Raw genomic sequence first — 20,466 nt, forward strand, 5'->3', positions numbered from 1 at the left:
TGGGTCATATCTGATGACCATGAAAAGATGACAAACTGTATTTTACTCCAATTATTTACATGTATTGATAGGATTAATGGATCAACAGGTATTAAACAGTTTAAATCAGTAGATGGTTTGGTCGACGGTGGATGTTTGGGTCTTTGTGGGTTAATCCAAGAGGGACATTATTAAAATGCAAGCCAGAAAAAAGAACAATTCAATTCTAGCTATTTCAGGGCCAAATAAGATAAAATGTCAAGACTGGGGATGTTTGCGAGTGCGTGTAAGCATAAGGAGAAATAATTATCAGCCTTACATTTGTGACGACAGTATTCCCTTTTTCTGACAAATGCCTTTCTGTGTAGTCTGAAGCCAGGAGGTCACTGGGGAGAGAGAAGAGAGAGAAACAAGGAGAAGTTACAAAATGGGCCTTTTTAATTCCAGTGTCACTCAGTTACAGGCGTGTGCTTTTATTTTATAGGGTGATTGTATTCAGCCGTGGCAGCCCTAAGCCTCAGAGCATCAGCCCGGCTAATTATGACCAGCCTACAGGAGATGAGGCTATTTCCAGCACACAAACACAATTATACAAATCTAGTCTTCTAGCAAATGTCTGGTGTGTGTGAGTGTGTGTGTGTGTGTGTGTGTCAGAGAAATGAAGGACAACTGAAGGTCATTGAGGAGTAAAAGAAGCAACACAGGCAGAACAGGAAGGAGGCAGGAAATAAACTGAAAGAGCAAGAAAGAGAAAGAGGGAGGCATAAATAAGAGGAAATCAGTCTGTGTGCTTTCTCAGCAGAGCTGGACCCAAGAATCCCAATGGAGATACACACTGCAGGCCCAATCAGAGACAAAGATGTATGAGCTATAGTGTAAAGTGCAGACACACAACCAAACACACACACACATACACATAGAGGTAGAGGGAGATGTGGCATATGAATGGGGATCTGTCCCTTCTTCAGCCCATTTAAAAAAATAAAATATAGTTAAAAGTTTAGCCTCTTATCTCACAAATAGGTGACCTGAACAAGGACACACACATACACAGGCAGGCCTACGCAGAGATAAGGCAATAGGACAGGGCTTCTTTTTTCCCCCTTATATAGAGCACTTAATATATTCAGTGACCAGCGCCAAACACACACACTTAATGCAAATACTAAGAACAAATAAGTCAGCATTGCACAACAAGTAAACAAGATAAAAATCAAACCGTGCATTCAGCATTAAACTTGTTTTTAATCATTTACATATGCTGACTAAGGTCCTTAAAGTATTTTTCCAAAAAAATGTGAGTCATTGGCAGGACTGCTGTTTTCATTAGTCAGAACGCAGGAATTGAAACAAAAAATGTGCAGCCAAAGCAGCATGAAGGACCTGAACAAGTCATTTGCTACATCCAACCAAAGAGCCATCAGTCAACTCCTACTTCCTGTCAAAATGTAGACAGGAGCGGGGGACAAGCAGGTAGGATGGAGTTTCACCTTCCTCAAACTGAATGTAAAGTGAAGGATACAAAGGCTGGGCAAAGATGAGAGTATGTTTTATTTTTCATCCAGCAATGTATCATTTATATTGTGATAATAAAGATTACAGCACTGCATCCACAATTGGAAGAACTTCTGCAGGAACTTAATCACAGTTACAAACTGCTACAAGAGCAGGTCACACTGGAATGAATGCAATTTTTGCCAGCTAAAAAGTAAGTGTGGCAGTCCAAAACTTTATGCACTTTTTAAGTCAAATGAAGTGAATAACAAAGCTGAACCTGAGCCCCAAGTGCTGAATTAGTCAAAACAAATGCAAAGTCAATTAATGTGTCAAAGGAAGCAATCGTTACAACTTTCAGTCAAATCTAAAATCCGCAAAGGACAACAGTCTTTATGCATCTGGATTAGTCTCTTCATCGACTATTTACTGCAGTGTTTACAGCAGATGAGGCTTTTTTCATTTGAGCCAATGCTAAGCTTTAGGTGGAACCATGTTGAAGGTAAACAGTGGATGCAGGAGACATTAAATCTCCCAGAGATCAGCACATCATATGTATGTTAAGCTTATGCTGAGGTTGTATTTTAGCTCAAAGCTCCAGAGGGTTAGCCTCGCTGCAGTGCAATACTTATCAAACCGCAGAAACACCTTACAGCTGACACGGTTCCTAAATCATCTTAAATGCCCATATGAATGTATGAACTTTGCCCTTGGGGAACAGCGTGATCTGAATATGTTGTTTATGCCATCTCTGTCTTGTTTTTATATTCATTTTATATATTACTAAATAGTGTTGCCCATACAGTTTGAATTATTTTTTCCTCTTTTCATGAAATGTTTGTGACAATGTGATTTATTCTTGATAGATAAAGTGTGTAATCATTGCACCCGGTCAAAGGTGTTTTCCTCATGTATATAAATAGGAATAAAAAGAGGAATGCATCTGAAAACTAAATTATTCCAACTTTATGGGCAACAGTCTTTATTGAATATTTAGTATTTTTCAAATGATAAACTGACAGTAACGACAAACTGACTATTGTGATAAAATCTAAATATTGCACTAGTTACTTTGATTTCTCTCTCATTTTTTTGTCTTGTTCATGTAAAATTGTGACACTTTTTGAATTTATGGACAGCCTTTAACTGTTTTTGTCATCTAAGTAGTTTAACTTGTGTATCCAGCTTTCAAAAATTACAATATCTTTGTCTGCAGTGAACAAAGGGGGAAAATATCAGCTACTTTAATGAGTCACAACAAGTCTGATCTTAAGATAAGGTTTGATATACGAGGTATATTTGAATAAACTCCTGATAGCAGCACGCACACACTCGGAGAGAAGAGGCTGCTTTGGAAGATGACTAATGGGCAGTTTGTCTTGGCTATAAAAAATATGCAGGGAAAGAGGAGATAAAATGGAAAGAGGAAGGGAATGGATGTCAGGGGGAGTATAATGAAACAAAGGAATGGAGTTAAAGTTAAAGGGAGAGAGAAATAAGGTGACAACATTGAATTCATTGACCCAACAGATATCCCACTGTGCACTGCCCACCATCTCAAATTCTTGTTGCTATAAACAGGAAACTCTTTTCATACAGCCTCAGATCACACATCAACAACTAAACTAAACTGTGCAAATGAAACCGGCTGTATCTCAAACAAACATGTTCCATTTTAACAAAATTTCACATCAAAGAGTGGTCTCGCCAAAATATTCATACACTCCTGAGATGAAGATGTTCGGTGTATGTGAGAGTCCCTGGGTCACAACCGCATGCTGTTTGACTTTGTTCTGCTAGAATGTGTGTTTAAGATTCAGAGCTTGTGATCTTTATCCGGCCCCACGCCGAGCTCAGACGGGGGAGCAAGCAAGAAGCATACTGAGCCAGCAAGGCAGACACACGGGTTTCTAATGGAGGACGCTGATAACAGATTTCAGCTTTAATTGTTGTGGGATTTAAATAATTTATTTGACAGACAAAGACGCACACTCAGCCTCTCGTGTTTGCAGCAACCCCCATCCCCCACACTGACACACACAAATATAAAGAGACATTCCCAGCAACACATACAGTGGCCTCATCTTCCTCTTAACACGCATACATTTATGCTATATATATATGAATATATAATCTCTTGCAACCTCTTCATAGCATCAGTCTGGTCTACAAACACAAGGAATGTCAGAAGTAAACCCAGAGTGAACTCATCCCCTGCTTGCAATGGAAACCCTGGACATAAACACCGATGAACTGTTTGTCAGTTTGTAAAATGAACATGAGCACTTTGTCAGCAAGAAAAAACTGTGCATCAGTCTGGTCTACAAACACAAGAAATGTCAGAAGTAAATACACAGAGTGAGCACATTTGTTGCTTGCATGTGACACTGTTCTGGACATAAACACTGATAAATAGTATCAGTTTGTGAGATGAAAACAAACACTTTGATGGCAAGGAAAACAAAAAAAATGGGAAATGGGGGAAATCAGGCCAAAAACGAAAAAAAAAAAAAACATCACTATGTCAAAGGAGTAAGACCTTAATGTGCACATTTTCTGCTGATTTAGGCAATGATTTACAGTAAAGATGTTAAAGTTGGTGTGCTTGATAGATTTTAAACTTTTTTTATTAACTTTCAGCATATTGTAATTCTGAGGAAACTAGACATCTCCATCTACTCCTTGCCTGTGCTCAGGCTGTAAGAAATCTACCCTATGATGCTCAGATTGTAGCTAATCACAGGCAGGTAGGAGTGAACCATATGAGATTGACAGCTGTAATTACCTATCAGTGATCAAATTCTAAAAACCTCTGCTGCTCTACTCTGCATAACAACAGAAGTTTGGGAAAGTGGCTTCACCTTTGCAAAACATACTTCATTTAGTCTTTCAATGCGTACCTAGAGGAGAGAATAGCAGAGGGAAGGTTTGTATTTTTACATTCTCACATTCTTCCCTCCACTGCTGCTTCAAGGGTCACAAAAGAACTGCTGCTAAAGGGGCCTACAGTGAGATTTCCGCTGTCTTGTAAGTTTATTGTAAGTTACAGTTTAACATGGAGCGAAAAACTTGAGTGCAACATCAACGCTGATGTATGTTTGATGTCAGTGTAGGCCTACAAGAACAAGTTATAAGTACTGCTATAATGGTAAGCAATGAAGCTCAGCTGAAAATTGCACTGTTGTAATAGAGATATTTACAGCATGTGTGTTAGAAAAACCCCAAAGAAGTCAAGGTGGAGGAATGCCAATTTTGGAACAAAGAGTTCTGTTGATGACTGCGTTATTTCATGCTGCATTCCTTTTAACTGGTTAGTAGCTATAAGGTGGAATCCAAAGACACGACCTGCACCCTGTGATAAATATAAATAGCTCAATCTAAGGTAAGCTTAATTTTGCATAATTATAGACCAATGAAAACACAATTACAGATAGTATTTGGGTGCTTCTATGAAACTGGTCCCTAAAAACAGGACATGGGGGCTAAAAATTCAAACAAGATGTAGCCTAATGTTATGAAGGAAGTTTGGAAGCACTTTGGGTCTATTTTAAAAATAAATATTTACTGAGATAAAAGATTAACTATTTTTCACATAAAGCACATTTTTATATTATTTTTTAATACAAAAATCCACATGTAACACTGTAAAAAGGACATGAAAATGATGCGCTACTATTTTTTAGAATACCTTTCTATTCTCTCACAGGTACATTTTGGGAATCAAACAAGGCAGAATGTTTCACAAAAATTACCGCTGTTGCAAAATCACTTGCAATTTATTAGTGTTTAAATGGGCAGGTTCTGCATGTAATGCGAGTGGACACGATAGGTTACATACAAAACCTGGAATGAGACTGCCGATTCATGAAAAACCTTCATGTTTGGATTAGAAAAAACACTAGGATCAACACATTTAACACAGTGTCTTTATTTATAGTGGTATATAAGACCATTTCAAGTGAAGTTTTCCACATAAAATGCACTGACACCTAGGTAGCTTTTCATGTCCCAATTTTGGTCCTATTTTTGGCCCCAGTATTTTATTAAAAATTCATTAATTTTGGGATGGCTCAGAGCAAGAGTCAAAATTTTTTTTTGCATTTATCTGAGGTCATCATTAGGTACATTCTGGAGGGAAATATGTCTAAATTTACCTTTTCTTATTGGGTCTAAAAAGCTGGCATAGTGCCAGGTACCAAAATGAACCCAGTTTCATAGAAGCATCCATATTCAATTTCTGCGATTAGATCCCCCCTTACTCCTTTAAATCTTAAAAACTGGACCTTTAAAGAGAAGGCATATCCCTTTGTCTCTGTTGTCTGTTGCTCAAATTCACACCATTCTCTTTTTAATAGTCGGCTTATCCTCGACTGTGCTTTAAGAGAATTTTCTTGGCTCTGTCACCACGGCAATATCTGCTCAAGAGGTGGCGTCCTGCTGTCAATCAGACCTGGATTTCAGGGTGGATCCAGACATACCACTTCAGCTTAAACCATTTCATAGCCAACAGAGAACATCCATTTACATAGTAATCACATCCCTCTCTCCATTTCTCTTCACTTTAATGTCAGCCAACCCACACACAGACACACACACAGATGAAGACACACACACACACACACACACACACACACACACTAGTGACGCAGCTTCAGATGGAAAAAAATGGTGCATTAAAAACACTTATTCAGGACGTGAAAACTGACAGAAGCAATGGGTGAACTGAGTCTGTCTGGTTGTCAGTCACATCAGACTTCATCTTTACTTTAAAGCATTTTGTTTTGAGTTGCTCTGAACAATGACATCTGCTGTAGCAACCCAGTTTTTATCTCCTGACAGGAAACATGCACATACACATGAACCAAGTTTCCATGTGGTCTAAAATTCCTCTCACGATCTGGGTCGCTTAGCACCGCTGTGACACTTGGATGAAAAAGAACACAAAAAGGAACGATTGGCAAGACTAAAGTCTAAATGTGAGCACACAAATTGGGGTACCCGGCTTTTCACTGCTTTCACACAAGCCAATAAAGCTGCTTTCAAAGCTTCTTTTTAATACGATCGACATCCTGAAACACACAAACATAAACACAGGCTCGAGAAAAGAGACGGTTTGGAAATTGATCGGATGCTGCCGAAGGTCCATATGCATCTGCACATAAGCACTGCAGTCATCAAATGCACTTCTGCTCCATATATGGATTTGCCATTTAACCCTGTAATAAAAGGGCAGGGCCACACAAAGGGCTGAACATGTGCTGTGTCAGGGGTCCGTAATGAGGATGGGGGAGCACTGACGGAAAAGAGCCGGCGAGAGGAGAAAGGATAAGAGCACTGGAGAACACATGGGGGATGCAGTAAGATGGAAAGGTGGATAAGAGAAATAATAAAGATGTGAAAAGGAGAAGGAGAGCTGGCGGGGGGGGGGGGGGGGGGGGGGTTCTCTTAAGGGAGACTGCAGCTGCTTTCACCTGCTCGCTACCCCCTTCCCTGCCTTGCCCTCCCTCCCACTGAGGCCTCATTAAAGGTCTCCAGGCTGTAATTCATTCAGTCTCCAATCACTTATCAGACATGCAATTCCACTAGCATACACGCTGGGACTTCTTTTATTACACAGGGAATACTAACACTCACAAACAAGGAAAATGGAAGCTAACAGAAAAGCAAAGGAGAACTTAGAATAAAAAAAAAGAAAAAACAAAGTCTGGACCTTATTGAGAAGTGTTTTTCTGCAGCACTGGGTGCGGTTTCTATAGCACGCAACATGCAGGCTAAATAGAGTGGGCTCCTGAATTATGCAGTGGCTGGGGATGTTGTGGGCACTAAGGAGAACATGCAGATCTGTATCAGTGACAACATGAGAACTGTTAGTGAACTCCATGCCATGTAAACAGGGTTAATAAAAACACAGACAGACTTTTGGAGCCCTGTACACCAAATGGGACTACATAACCACAGTACTTTTTCCAATTTATGTTCAAATGACGAGTTAATTGTATTTTAAAAAAACCCAACCTTAACTCTCAACATCCATCTTCATGTGTAATTTCATTCCATATCTATCTTCCTTGCAGGCTATAAGCAGTGGTAAATTTTGTTAAACAGTTAATCTCCTGACTGTAAACCATACATCTGATTGATTTTTATTTAGCGTGACACAGGAAAAGGAGTAAGCTACGAGAGACAAAAGCCTTCAAAGAGGAATTAGTATGTTTTCCTGCTGCGAGAACAAGAGTTTTCCTCCTGTCCCTGTCTTACAGTGAGAACCGGCTTCTGGATCACTCTTTGTCTCCACTAATCCTCCAGACTGAGTGAGGCAGATTGGCTGAGAAGAAGGGGGAACAGAGGCCTGGGTGAGATGGAGACGAGAAGAAATAATGGAATAAAAGAGGATGAGAAGAAAGAGAAGAAAGGATCGCTGGGGTCGCTGAATCAGTGCAACTGTATTATAGTGACAGACCAATTAATAGAGAAATACTATTTACTTTTTTTTTGGACAGTACCTGAGTCTGTTAACCCAGAAAAAAAAAAAAGAAAAGACAGTGCAGGTGGGCTTGTCAGTGTAGCTGCTGTCGAACAATCCTTTATTATTTCAAGTGCAGTCCAAATTGGAACTGCCTCATAAAGTTAATTTCCCACTTGGAAACATCACCAACCCAGATCACAAAATTCAAAACAACAGTAGTGAAAGCTGGGGTATAATATACTGAAAATTAGCATATCTGTCTAACTTATATCTTATAAGGTTTCCATGAGTACCAGCAGAATACATTGTATTGTAATCAGCTCTAACAAGGCTTGAACCTGCTGGTAACATCCGAGGCAGAAAGATGAAGCCAATGTGAAGTGTCACAAAGTTCCTCAAATGGCCACTTGAGGCTGACGTCACTGTGCAGCAGAATTAAACATGTTTACAGCCTGAGCTCCATCTCTGTTTTCCCCTTCAACTCTCTGGCCAGTGTATTTCTATATAACTCACGATCTTAAATCATATTGAGGTTCAGCGTTCTGCTGAATCAAGGGTGTGGCCACTGTGAGTGACAGGTGGGTGCCGTCTGTGTCTGTACATGTGGACTTTTATTGACATTTAGCTCAGCCGCTGAGCTGAACATTTGGAGCTCCTAGTGAATAAAACATGTTTTTTTACTGACAGGCAGTTGTGGTTGAGAAGTTACACTAACAAGACTGTCTGAGGATCCTGTTGTGAAGGTTACCCAGCCTATAAAGTGTAACTTCAGCTTGTGTTATCACTAGAGCATATTGGATTATATGGTCAACAAGGTAGCCTTTAATTAGTTCAGCAGAATTGCTTTGAATAATAGTATATGTGTTAACTGATGTTTAATTAAGCCTGAAACTACTTCTATTAGTGTAAACTGCTTGAGTTTCATGCCTTGCACTTCACCAGCCTTACATACACCTCTTACACAAACGTGGGCCCACAGGATGATGACAACCTAACCTGAGGCTTTAAAACAGCCGTCGACTGGACATCACTGAGGCATCATCCATTACTTTTTTACAGTCTATGGCTAGAGCTGATACTGAGTTTTCAGATGTGACTCACCCTGAACTCCTGAATTTCTCTGAAGGAATGAATAAAGGGTCTGTTTAAGTTTAGTGATTTTGTTTCTCATTTTTCTTATTACCAAATTGTTGTATTTGATCAAATGCAAAATATAAACAACAAGTGGTGTCAGGCACAACAAACCCCGCCCCTCGCAAGTATTGTATCTTATTTTGGTATCAATCCAGTTGATATCATCATGTCCATGCTTGTGCTGATGTCAGCATATCTATTGCCTCTATATATGTGCCAAATTTTAGATAAATGGAAACAAAATTGATGTTTTCATAGACATTTAAAATTTCCCCATTATAAGTAAATGGGGAAAAAAAGATTTTAAAACTTCATAAAAAATTTGAACTTTGACTTACTTTTCCCAAAATGTACTCAGATCTATTCTGGGTCACTGGCAATCTATAAACCCAATTTGGTATAAATTCAACTGATAGTTTTGCTGCTAGAGTGTTAACAAACAAACAAACCTAACCAAAAACAAAACCCCTTGCCTCCCCTTTGGGGGGTGGGGTAATAACATGAAATGAGCATTATAACGTACATCAACCATCAGCCACCCTGCTCTCTTGGCCAGTGAAAAACTCATATAGGTCAGCCTTATAGAATAGAGCTGAAGTCTCACCCCTCCCGTTATACCCAATGGGATCTAAGATTGGAATAAATATAAACAGTGGTTCAATCAATGACATTTTCGATATCTGTTGAGTTGTAGTTTGGGGTAAGGATTGTAAAGTAGCATTTGGTTTGTGCCAAACAGCACAGTGGGCTGCATTGCTTTTTGCATGTGATATATGTCACCAACAGTTGCAAAGACCAAAACGGCTGTCACCTCAGTATGTTTCATGTTGAGATCTGCAAAAACATCTGCAGCTACTCAGAAAAGACAGTGGACAGAGAAAGTTACGATGTTGTCACTTCTGCATCTTTAAGGTGTGTAGGGTTTCTATTTACATGATCTCACAGTCTGCTACTTCAACAGTTTTACCACAAATGACTTTCTTCATGGGTCAAATTATCTTTTAAACTGACAAACATCAAATGCATAAATGATGGCATAATTCAGTCGGGATCAAAACATCACCAGTCCCTCACCATAGACTTTAATACATTTTTTCTTGAAATAACGTCTCATGGGGCCCAATAAGAAGGGGTGGGACTTCACCTTTCTATAATCACAAATCTTGCACTTGCTTCTGTCTGTCCTGAAAACGCCCACAGAGAATCTCAGATGGACCCCTCAAGAGGGACGAGGCACAACCCCACACTGGTAGACTGTTTCTGCTAACACCTGTGCTGCTATTTGTTCTTCTAAATTAACCCTGTTCACCTCCATAAAATTAAGCTGTAACAACCTTCCTGACACACACCACAAACTCGGCAAAACACACTCACATACACACACAAATATGCATTCAGTGCCTCATAGACCAGCACAGAGTCTTAGCTGAGCCACTTAGCAAACATGATCTGTAATATACTGTTTGTCAAAACTATATTAGCTCAAAAACACGCTCACAAACATAATTCCCAGTGTGAGAGAGAAAGCTGAACTGTGCGTGATTATGAGAGGAGAGGAGAGGAGAGGAGAGGAGAGGAGAGGAGAGGAGAGGAGAGGAGAGGAGAGGAGAGGAGAGGAGAGGAGAGGAGAGGAGAGGAGAGGAGAGGAGAGGAGAGGAGAGGAGAGGAGAGGAGAGGAGAGGAGAGGAGAGGAGAGGACGAGTTGTTTTCTTATTCTTTTTTCAGGTACTTCTTTCAAGTACCTCCCTCCCCGGAGCATGAATTGCACACACACTACCATACACTCCATCTTTCCTCCACTTACTCAACCCACCCACCAAGACTCAAGGGTGCATGAAGGACATCCACACATCTCTCCTTCTATCTCTCTCTCTCTCTCTACCCTTAACTATTTCTTTCTGCCTCACTTTCCCTCTAGTTCTCTCTTTAACACACACTCTTCCCTCTCTGTGTTTTTCTCATTAAGTCTGCAGTAAATCAGATCACGCCTCCCTGCAATAAATTACAGACCTGGGAACAGAGGAGGAGAGACAGAGATGGAGGTGGAGAAGAGACATGTGAGGAGAAGAAGAGTGGAGTTAGGTTGTACCAATGTCACGATGCAGGGAGGGGAAAATGGGTGGATGATAAATTATCTTGGAATGGGACATGAGAGAGAGTTAAATCATAAGTATGAGGCTGCATACACATGTACATACAAGCAGCAAACACATAATACGCACATGCAGAGTATAGGAATGCACACAAATAAGAACGCAGCATCAGCACCCTTCATGGTCCAGCGCAGGTGGAAACTTACACATATTTTAAGGATAAAATAAATGACGTAAAGTCTCTTCAAAGTCAGGTATAAATGAGCAACGTCACGAAATCAGCACAAATAGCTTGTTGGCAGTTTGATGCACTTATCTGACCTGGAAGTAAATAAGAGATTCTTCTTAATTAGCTGAAAGACTCGGTTTCTGCGTCTGATGAACATATATCAAAAGGGACATTAAATGCGGGAGACATTCGTAAGAGAAAATGGGCATCAGGTTTTGCACAAGTAATACTCCTATTTGTTTTGTGCTGAAACAGAATGCAAAGGATCATAAAGGAATCTTCAATACAACCAAGCACTCTAAAATTGTGTTTTTAATCTTATTTTTTACTTTTTATTACTGCCTGTACACACATAAAACAGCTTCAATAGGGCCTTTAAGAACACCTCAACATAGAGCATAATAGCTTATTGGTCAAAATGTATAGCATAAGATCATATGTACTGGACTGCAAAAAAAGGTTATATTTCTCCCTCAAACATAAAGTGAGCTTGAAGACTATGTCTCTTTTAGGTATTTTTTAAAAACCTGAATATATTACATTTTCAATCAACTCTGTATCAGCTTCAAGGTCTTGCATGATAATTATTATGCAATGTTTGGTTGAAAAAGTCTTAACATTTTTCACCAACAGAATGAAATAAATTAGTACACTGGTAGCCATGTCATAAAACTTGAGTGATTTCATATTATGCAGGGAAGGCATGTGTTTATAGGTAGATGATGTTAAAATTGGACTTTCACTTTAGAAAACTGGTGTCTCATTCCCCTTTACTGCTCTACACATGAGTGTAAGCTGCTGAAAAATAGTCACAGTGAGTTTGATATCTTACTAGCACATACATCTGTGAGTTACACACATATACAGATTTAGTTAAGACTCAAATACACCATAATCTATGTTATTCTAACATTTACAACATCGACTGCAGATTAAATTAGCAGTTTTTGTTTAGGATACACACCTCGGTTGCTATATCAGCTTGGTTTGGAGAAAATAGAGGCTATTATACTTAAAAGTCCATTTAAATGTTGATCACGAAGACACAAAATTAAAACAAAGCACGAGAGCTCAGTAATTTGGCATTCTTTCTTTGCTCCATTCTCTTAAGTCTCCACCTCCTCAGTATTGATCCTCCCTTTTTTCTGCCGGAGCCTCATTTCTTTCAATCCATTGTTGTTATCTCTAATTAAGACAACACTTTGCGTGGCCTGTCTGCACCTGAGACCCGATGAAACAACACACACAAAGACTCAGCCGCAGCTTTTTAGGGCTCACATCTTATTGATGACTCACATCACAGACATTCACAGCGACACATATGGACACATTCATCAAACCGCTGAAGCGTTCGATGTTTGTCTAACATTTGGTGGGACTCATGGTTACATCAGTGTTGAATCCCCTCCATCCCCAACCTGCAAACATACCCACCTTTCATAGAGATGAATTACACATTTAGCACTGTCTGTAACTAACCCTCTGCATTAGCATATATAATCTGTCTGCATGACACAATAGTAGAAATAACAATACACAGTGTCTGCCAGTGTCGGAGCATGAGGAGAGGAAGAAGAAGCCCTCCTTTTTCTTTATGCTGCAGCAACACTTTATTTCATAACAGCGTAGAGGTTATGAAACTCTCCAGTCCCAGCTGGACCTGCCCACCTGTTTTTTCTCCGTCTGCACTCACACATTGTCATACATACATAACCTACATAGTGCATGAAGACAACATCACATGGACATGCCCCGCTCTCAACACTCCTTCACTTTGTCCCTCAACACAAACCAAAACACTCTTCACAATAACAACAATATCTCACCACTTGTTGTAAACAACTGTGTCAACTGGGCTGAGTAATGATTTAATATGACTGTTTACACATAGCCTCTGAGAAAACTGAATGAGCTGTTGATGTTTTTAATATGAGGAGCTTATTAGTAAATTGAACATTTTTATTTCACACATCGTTGTTTCCCCTAATCAATTCGCAAAAGCATAGATGAGCAAGAAGTTTTCTTTACGTAAAAGAAATTATGCAAAATCCCACTGAGGCTGAGATTAGCAAACTGATTGATGTGGGAATAACTGATTTGTAAATAAAACCGGTTCATTCATTTATCATAGACTGATTTATCAGCACCAGCAGGATATTTTATCTGCTAGCGAAACTTGTTAATACCTAAAAAAGTAGTGATTAATATCAGGCTTCTCGACTGGAATTAATTTAATGTAGTAAGTCAGTAGTAGTTTGTAATCTTCTCCTGTGGTTTGGTGTTGTTGATCTAGATTTATTTATGTAGATATTTATTACTTTGACTCAGATGTTCATTTCAACAGTTATTCAGTTTGTCAGAAAGTCAAATGTATTTCATTCCTAACAGCGCAGAATTTTTTTGAGGAGGGTGAGGGCAGGTGATGTTGACAAACTATCATCTTTCTGCTCCAAGTTATCATTATTATATCAGCCTTTAAAATCCATTTTCAGCCAACCTCCCATTTATTATGTTGTGAAATTGCATTGGGCAACATATATCACATTTATTCAAGTAAAAGATGGTGTGAAAGAAAATCCCTACATCATAAAATGGAGACATTTACTGCTCTACGGATGCATTTGTTTTTTGTAATATATTCACAGTGAATACTACCCTCTAATCACTGCCTAATGGAGGTATATTCAGTTATTAGTTTTCACAGAATAACACAAAACTGCACTTTTGCCAATTCAGTTTTTTTGTAATTATTGTAATTTGTTGATATTGCTCATACATGTATGAATTTGATGAAGAAACCTATTTTGAATTATTTTTTCTTGAGTTCATGTAAAAAAGATTATTATTGTTAAAAGCTTGAATCATCGATTATGTTGAAAAAAATCAAGATTTTCTGGCCATATCATCTAGATCTTTTGTAAAATACATCTTGAACATAGCACTATTCAGTTTTTTTATTGTTTGGACTGGCCCGTGCTACATTATGACTCCTGCTGAATGAGCATATCACACTTATTCCACCACATACTGGGCTGATTAACTTTGTGTTCGAGTCATCAGTATGGGTACAGTATGTGCAAACCTAGTGTATTTTATTTGTGCTTTTGCAGAAGGCAGTTCAACGCAACACTGTGCAGGAACACCATCTAAATGTTTCCTTTTCACTGCACCATGTCCAGGAGCATGAAGCCATTACGCACACATACATGCATGCGCACACTCCTCTTTAATCTTACAGCAACATCTATTATTCAGCAAGAGCAGGTGGGAGGGGCGGGGTAGAGGGGTAGATGGACCAGGACTGAATGAAGAGTGGGTGTGGAAAGTGTGTGTGTGTGCGTGTGTGTGCGTGTGTGTGTGTGTGTGTGGGGGGGGGGGGGCAGTCAAGGGTGGAGATGTGTGTGCTTTGGCTGAGGATGATTAAAAAAAGAGTCAAACCCCCAACCCTCTGCACATTTTCAGCCCACTCTTGTCCCATGAATGGTAAATCTGAGATGGAGGAGTGAAAGGAACAAAGGCAGGGAGAGGAGGGAAGAAAGACCCCATGACCCATCACTTCCCCCCTCCTCATTCTCTCTCTATAGACACTTCAGATTGGTGGCTCGTGTCAATACAGCGTGTTACTGATGAAAAAGTTAAACGACTAAATCACACACTCACTTAGCGGATTATGCTTAGTAGAAAAAACACACTAATTTTAATAATTTCTCACACCAAATTTCTTGACTGAACAAAATGTCTCTGTGTAAATTCTGTGCAGTCTCTTAATGGTGGCCAGAGTTGTGTGCAGAGCATGCTGGGAGAGGAAACCCTCGTGTGACCCTGAACTGGACAATCAGGTTAATGAATGAATGAATGGAAACGCATACAAAAATTTTTTAACAATATTCTAATTTCTGCCATATAAGCCAGACATATACACATTTTTGTAATTAACAGCACTGAGATTTAAATGTTTGTTATTATGCAGTTTGTCAACCATTTAAACTTTTCCAATATTGTGTTTATTTTGTTTTCTCAACAGCCTCCACTTAGTGGTGTTTAATTGGTGGGACTTGGCTTGGGAACCAGAGGGTCACCGGTTCAATTCCCACCCCGGACAAGTTAGTGCATGCAGACTGGTAGCTGAAGAAGTGCCAGTTCACCACTAGGGCACTGCCGAGGTGTCCTTGAGCAAGGCACCAAACCTCTAACTGCTCAGGGTTCCTAACCATGTGGCAGCCTGCTTACCCTGACACCTCGCTACACTTCAAGTGCATGTATATTGATCCTGTTTGTGCACGTGTGTATTTGGACCTCTGTGTGTGTACAAAACAACAACAGAGTGAAAAAATTGAACTTCCCCAATAAGGAATAAATAAAGGCATTTCTTCTCTCTTCTGCTTCTTCTTCTAAAATGATTATATAATGTTTAAATACTAATACTAATACTAAAATGCTAAGTAAAGTAACTTCAAATAATGTGGCTCTGAAAATATAAACTATACATTACATGAAGTATATACAATATGTGACCACTTAGAAGTGAAAGGCCTATTATAAATAAAATATGTATTTTGTTGTGTAATAATCTGTAACTAACAATAAGGGAAAATTCTAAAAACAGGCACTCAGTATATAACTCCACCCAGGCCCCACAGTCAATGAAATTACCGTAAAATGACCTTATTGTGACAATAGATAAATAGAAAGAAAGAAAGAAAGAAAGAAAGAAAGAAAGAAAGAAAGAAAGAAAGAAAGAAAGAAAGAAAGAAAGAAAGAAAGAAAGAAGAAAGAGAGAAAGATTTCACCCTCTGTTTTTGGATCTGCTTTACAGATCTGCCTCTAACTGTTAAAATTTTTATGCAGGCGATTACATAATATCTATGGTTAAAAAAAAATTCAAGTCAAATAACATTTTCACATTTGAAAGCAAAAGCAAAATAACATATGTTGACATGTTCAAAAATCTCATGTATTCTTCAAATTCACTTATGACTTTAAAAACACCTACACTCTATTTATGCACAATCTCTGGCCAAACACTACTCTGGGCATATATTTTAAAATGCTGATGATAATACACATCTCAGTGCTAGACTCAAACCAAAACTAAAAAATACACACCTCTGTTATTTGCCCATGACAACAATCAGTCACTCATTGATCAAACTGAGCAGACTGTCACACAGAGCAAAAAAAACACTGTTAGCCCATTCAGCTAAAATACTGTGCATCCCACTCCTACACACGCGCACGCGCGCGCGCGCGCACACACACACACACACACACACACACACACACACACATAGAGGCAACACACAAACACAGCAGCTGGGTTTTTTCTGTCTGGAATGAAAGCTATCTGTAAACACAATCAGTGTGACTGTCAAGCGGGATGAGGAGGGTGGGAGTGAAGAGGTGAGGACAGAGGAGGGCAGTAGGAAAGTGTTCTGGTTGTGACACGGAGGGAAACTGGAGATCTACGTCCATAAGAGATGGATATCCCTGATGGGACAGACATGGTTTTGCAGTTAAGCCAAAACCCAGCATCCCCATAGTCTTTAAAACCATACAAATCACCACAATGATCTCATTTTTATTCAGAGCCACACACATCAAATTGTTGGCCAAAGACTGTGGTCGGTGACTAATTCACTCTCTGGTAGGTTAAAACAGGATTTCGCTTAAGCGTTTCCTTTCAGGGGATTTTCTGACAGACATTCTACCTAAATCATGTTAAGAAATTTGAGGGAAGGACATTGTGAACAGACGCTGTCACACAGATGATGAATAATGACTCTGCATCAAATGGGAAAAATGAGTGTTGATGAAAGTGTGTGTGAAAGCCTGATTGCAGGACTGAGAGTGTTTATCTATGCGTGTGTGTCTATGTTCAGACTCCGCATCGTGAACATGACTTGCCGATGTGTCATGCAGCGGGTTGCATGTTTTACAGAAACACATCGTCTAAACCTGGGAAATCCTGTGATGTAATGTTTCACTCAGTTGGGGAGAGACTTCCGCTGTGATGAGCAGCCAGCATCACTCCGCTTGGGCGCTAAGTGCACAGGCTTTGTGTTTTGGGGGCTAAATGAAACTAACAAGGCATGATCTTGACGAGTGACAGAGGGAAACAAGGCAAAACATGGGAGCGGGAAGAGGTTATAAAAGCGAAATGCATGAGGTGAAGGCAAGGAAAGAGAAAGAGAGTTGAGGGAAAGAGGGAGTTGCTCACTTTCCATCAGCAGCAGTGTGATCAATATTAGTGTCTGACAGGGCAGCACTCCAGCCTTTACCGTAAATCACTTCCTATTATGATGGGTACTCTAAATCACACACACAATATCTGACCCCTAGAAAACATACGAACACATACACAAGATATATATATTCATTCATACAGTGGCACACAGCAACATTAGATATTTATGTCCTAAGAAAGTATTCCCAAAAGCCAATGCAATAAACAGCAGTGCAAAGAGGCTGCCTGTCCTCTGGCATCATTACCACCAACTTCAGTTAAAATACTAGAGTCAGTACCAGTTTAATGGACAATTGTGTGTTTAGAAGTAGAAAGAAAAAAGGAAAAAGTGCTTAGAGATTTCCATAAAGTAAGACTTGAGCTGGGGTCATGTCAACAAGAAAGTAAAGTCACTGAGTGGGCATTCACATAAATATTCAGATCAATAATATTTACACAGATCTACACTATGGTGGGAAACATCAACAGTATCAGCAGCAAAAACATTAATATGCAAAATAATGGATGGATCAATGACAGATAAACTGACTTATTCGTGAAATACTCACTGATTAAGCTCCACATCCAAAATAAATTTTCTGCCAAAAGCGTCAACTTGAAAGCTGGCTTGGGCCACGTGGTTCACCTAAAAGGACAGAAAACACAATGTCACCTATTTAAGCACTTGCATTAAATGCATCATATTCATGGGTCTCTTCATTATCGTATGCATGGATCAATTCTCATCTACATTGATGGATGGTTGTGTTCTGTTTTTTACCATTCAGCATCAAGAATAACAGTGTTCATTAAGTCATCAGGTTTGGTCTTCATTTGCATTTGTGCTGCACATCTTACAATGTATAGCAATGCTCTTGACAGGTCAGCAAAGTTACAACTGTTTATTTCACATTCATGAACATCACTTCTATATGTGCCTCATTAGATTTGATTTAATCTTGTCAGAACTCTAAAAAAAAAAGAGTAAAAAGTGATGATGAATGTCCACACATGCAGACACACCTCCTTCAAACACGGCTGGAGGAGGGGTCGGATCCATCCTTGCACTGGGCACATATGGTGCAGGCTTTATTACACACCCTCAGGGTCACTGAAATCCCCCTACTACAATCATTCCTGTGCAGGTCCAGAGGAGTCCCTGAGCTGAGCTACAGCACAGCCCACCCTCCCCCAGACTCAGCCCATGGGCTGTCATTACAGACCGGACACTGCATGACAACGAGAGAAGGACAAGGAGGAGGAGGGGCGCGCTCTCTTTTTTCTTTTTTTTGTTTTGTTTCCTTTTAACAAGGTGCCCTCAAGCTCACCCTACAATGACCTTAAACCACGATGTCCCTGATGACCACAGACTCTATTGTTTGTGCATGTGAGAGCTGAATGCATATACGAGTGAGTGAAAACGTGAGGGAGTGATTTCCCTTACCGTGGCACACTTCGGGTGAAATCTAATCTGGCAGATTGAATCTGAATCCATGATGGGAGGAGGTACCAGTAATTGTGTTTAACAAAAGCACATCCCAGCGTGACTGAGCCCAGCCAATATTCTAAGACTGCTGCTGACTCTTCTTACATTGATTTCTGCATTATAACAGGAATGGCTTTCTACTTGTGCCTGTGAAAGTATGACTGCAAGTGTTATCAATCCTCTGCACACAGAAAGAGAGGAAGCAGCCAAACATACAAACCACACACACACACACAATTGAAATGTTTGTTTTTTTTCCACCAAAACAACAAGAGCACTTTGCTGAACTCTACACTGCTCATTCAGTCGTGTGGCTGTTTGTGTCTGAGACTGAAAATAGGTGATGCAACAGAAGTCTATAAATACCTCCCTCTGTGTCACACATCCTCGGAACTATTTGACAGATTTGTTTTTAGGCTGTTGATCTAAAAACAGCCAATAACTGATCAAACTTCATGTCATCGCAGTTGATTTCAGACCAGTTTCTATTCCCTGGAGAATATGAGGCTCTGAACATGAAAAATCTAATCAAAGAAGCCACTGCCTATCTCCTCTTCTGTGCATCCATTCTCCATTTCTAATGTATATTATTTTGCTTGATAAAGCTTATTCCCACTTCTTCCCTTATGAAAATTATTTTAATTCCTATGAGCTGACACAATAGTATCTGTATTTCTAAGGCACAGTAAATCTACCTAAAAGACATGACATACAGTATGACTAGTTCAGGAGAATGACTATTGGGATTTAGGCATAAAAAAAAATGATTAGAGAAAATATTGAACTTAATGGTAATTTCTCCTGCATAAATTATTGAATTTGATATGAAATCCACTTCACAGACTGGTTGTGTTATGTGCCACACCTGTAATCAGATTAGTATCAGCTTCAAAAGAAAAATATTAAAATGATATGTGATGGCAGATGGTTCCTGTTAGCTTGTTTACCCATCGAGCTGCAGCTCTGTCTGAGGTGTGAGAGAGACAAAGGGTTAACACCTCCCTGCCTGCCACCATCTGTAGCCCTCTCCACTCTCTGAGCCCTGAATAGGCTAGCCTACACAAGCCTAAGCTGCACAAATTAAAAAATGCATGACAGGTTTGCACAATGCTAATTGACTCATCCCTTGAAATGAACCCAGCAGACACGCTGCTTCAGTGAACTGAGTCAGTGAACAGTTACAGTGATTATGATTATTCTTCCACTGTATCACTTATTACAGCCAGTGCCAAATGGCTCTTGTAGGTTGTTGTGCTGAAGAACATTCACTGTCCCAGTGACTTTTTGAACTATAATTTTCAACATCTAATTCTTCCTTTAGTTAAATGATAGATTTCACAAACCAGGTTTAACCCAAACAAA

At 39.5% G+C, this 20,466-nt stretch overlaps 1 protein-coding gene across 2 annotated transcripts in view; it reads right to left on the reverse strand.

The window, feature by feature from the left end:
- adam22 (ADAM metallopeptidase domain 22) overlaps positions 1-20,466 on the reverse strand; it is a 72,999-nt gene that overhangs the window by 50,719 nt on the left and 1,814 nt on the right. For both annotated transcript variants that reach the window (XM_030158317.1, XM_030158318.1), the window contains exons 3-4: positions 18,188-18,264; positions 299-365 (exon numbers count right to left, since the gene is read on the reverse strand). In XM_030158317.1, coding sequence (XP_030014177.1) covers positions 299-365; positions 18,188-18,264 — 144 coding nt within the window. The remainder of the gene's footprint in view (positions 1-298; positions 366-18,187; positions 18,265-20,466) is intronic.

The sequence above is a fragment of the Sphaeramia orbicularis genome, chromosome 16, assembly GCF_902148855.1.
Source record: "Sphaeramia orbicularis chromosome 16, fSphaOr1.1, whole genome shotgun sequence".
In the NCBI taxonomy this organism is placed as follows: Eukaryota; Metazoa; Chordata; class Actinopteri; order Kurtiformes; family Apogonidae; genus Sphaeramia; species Sphaeramia orbicularis.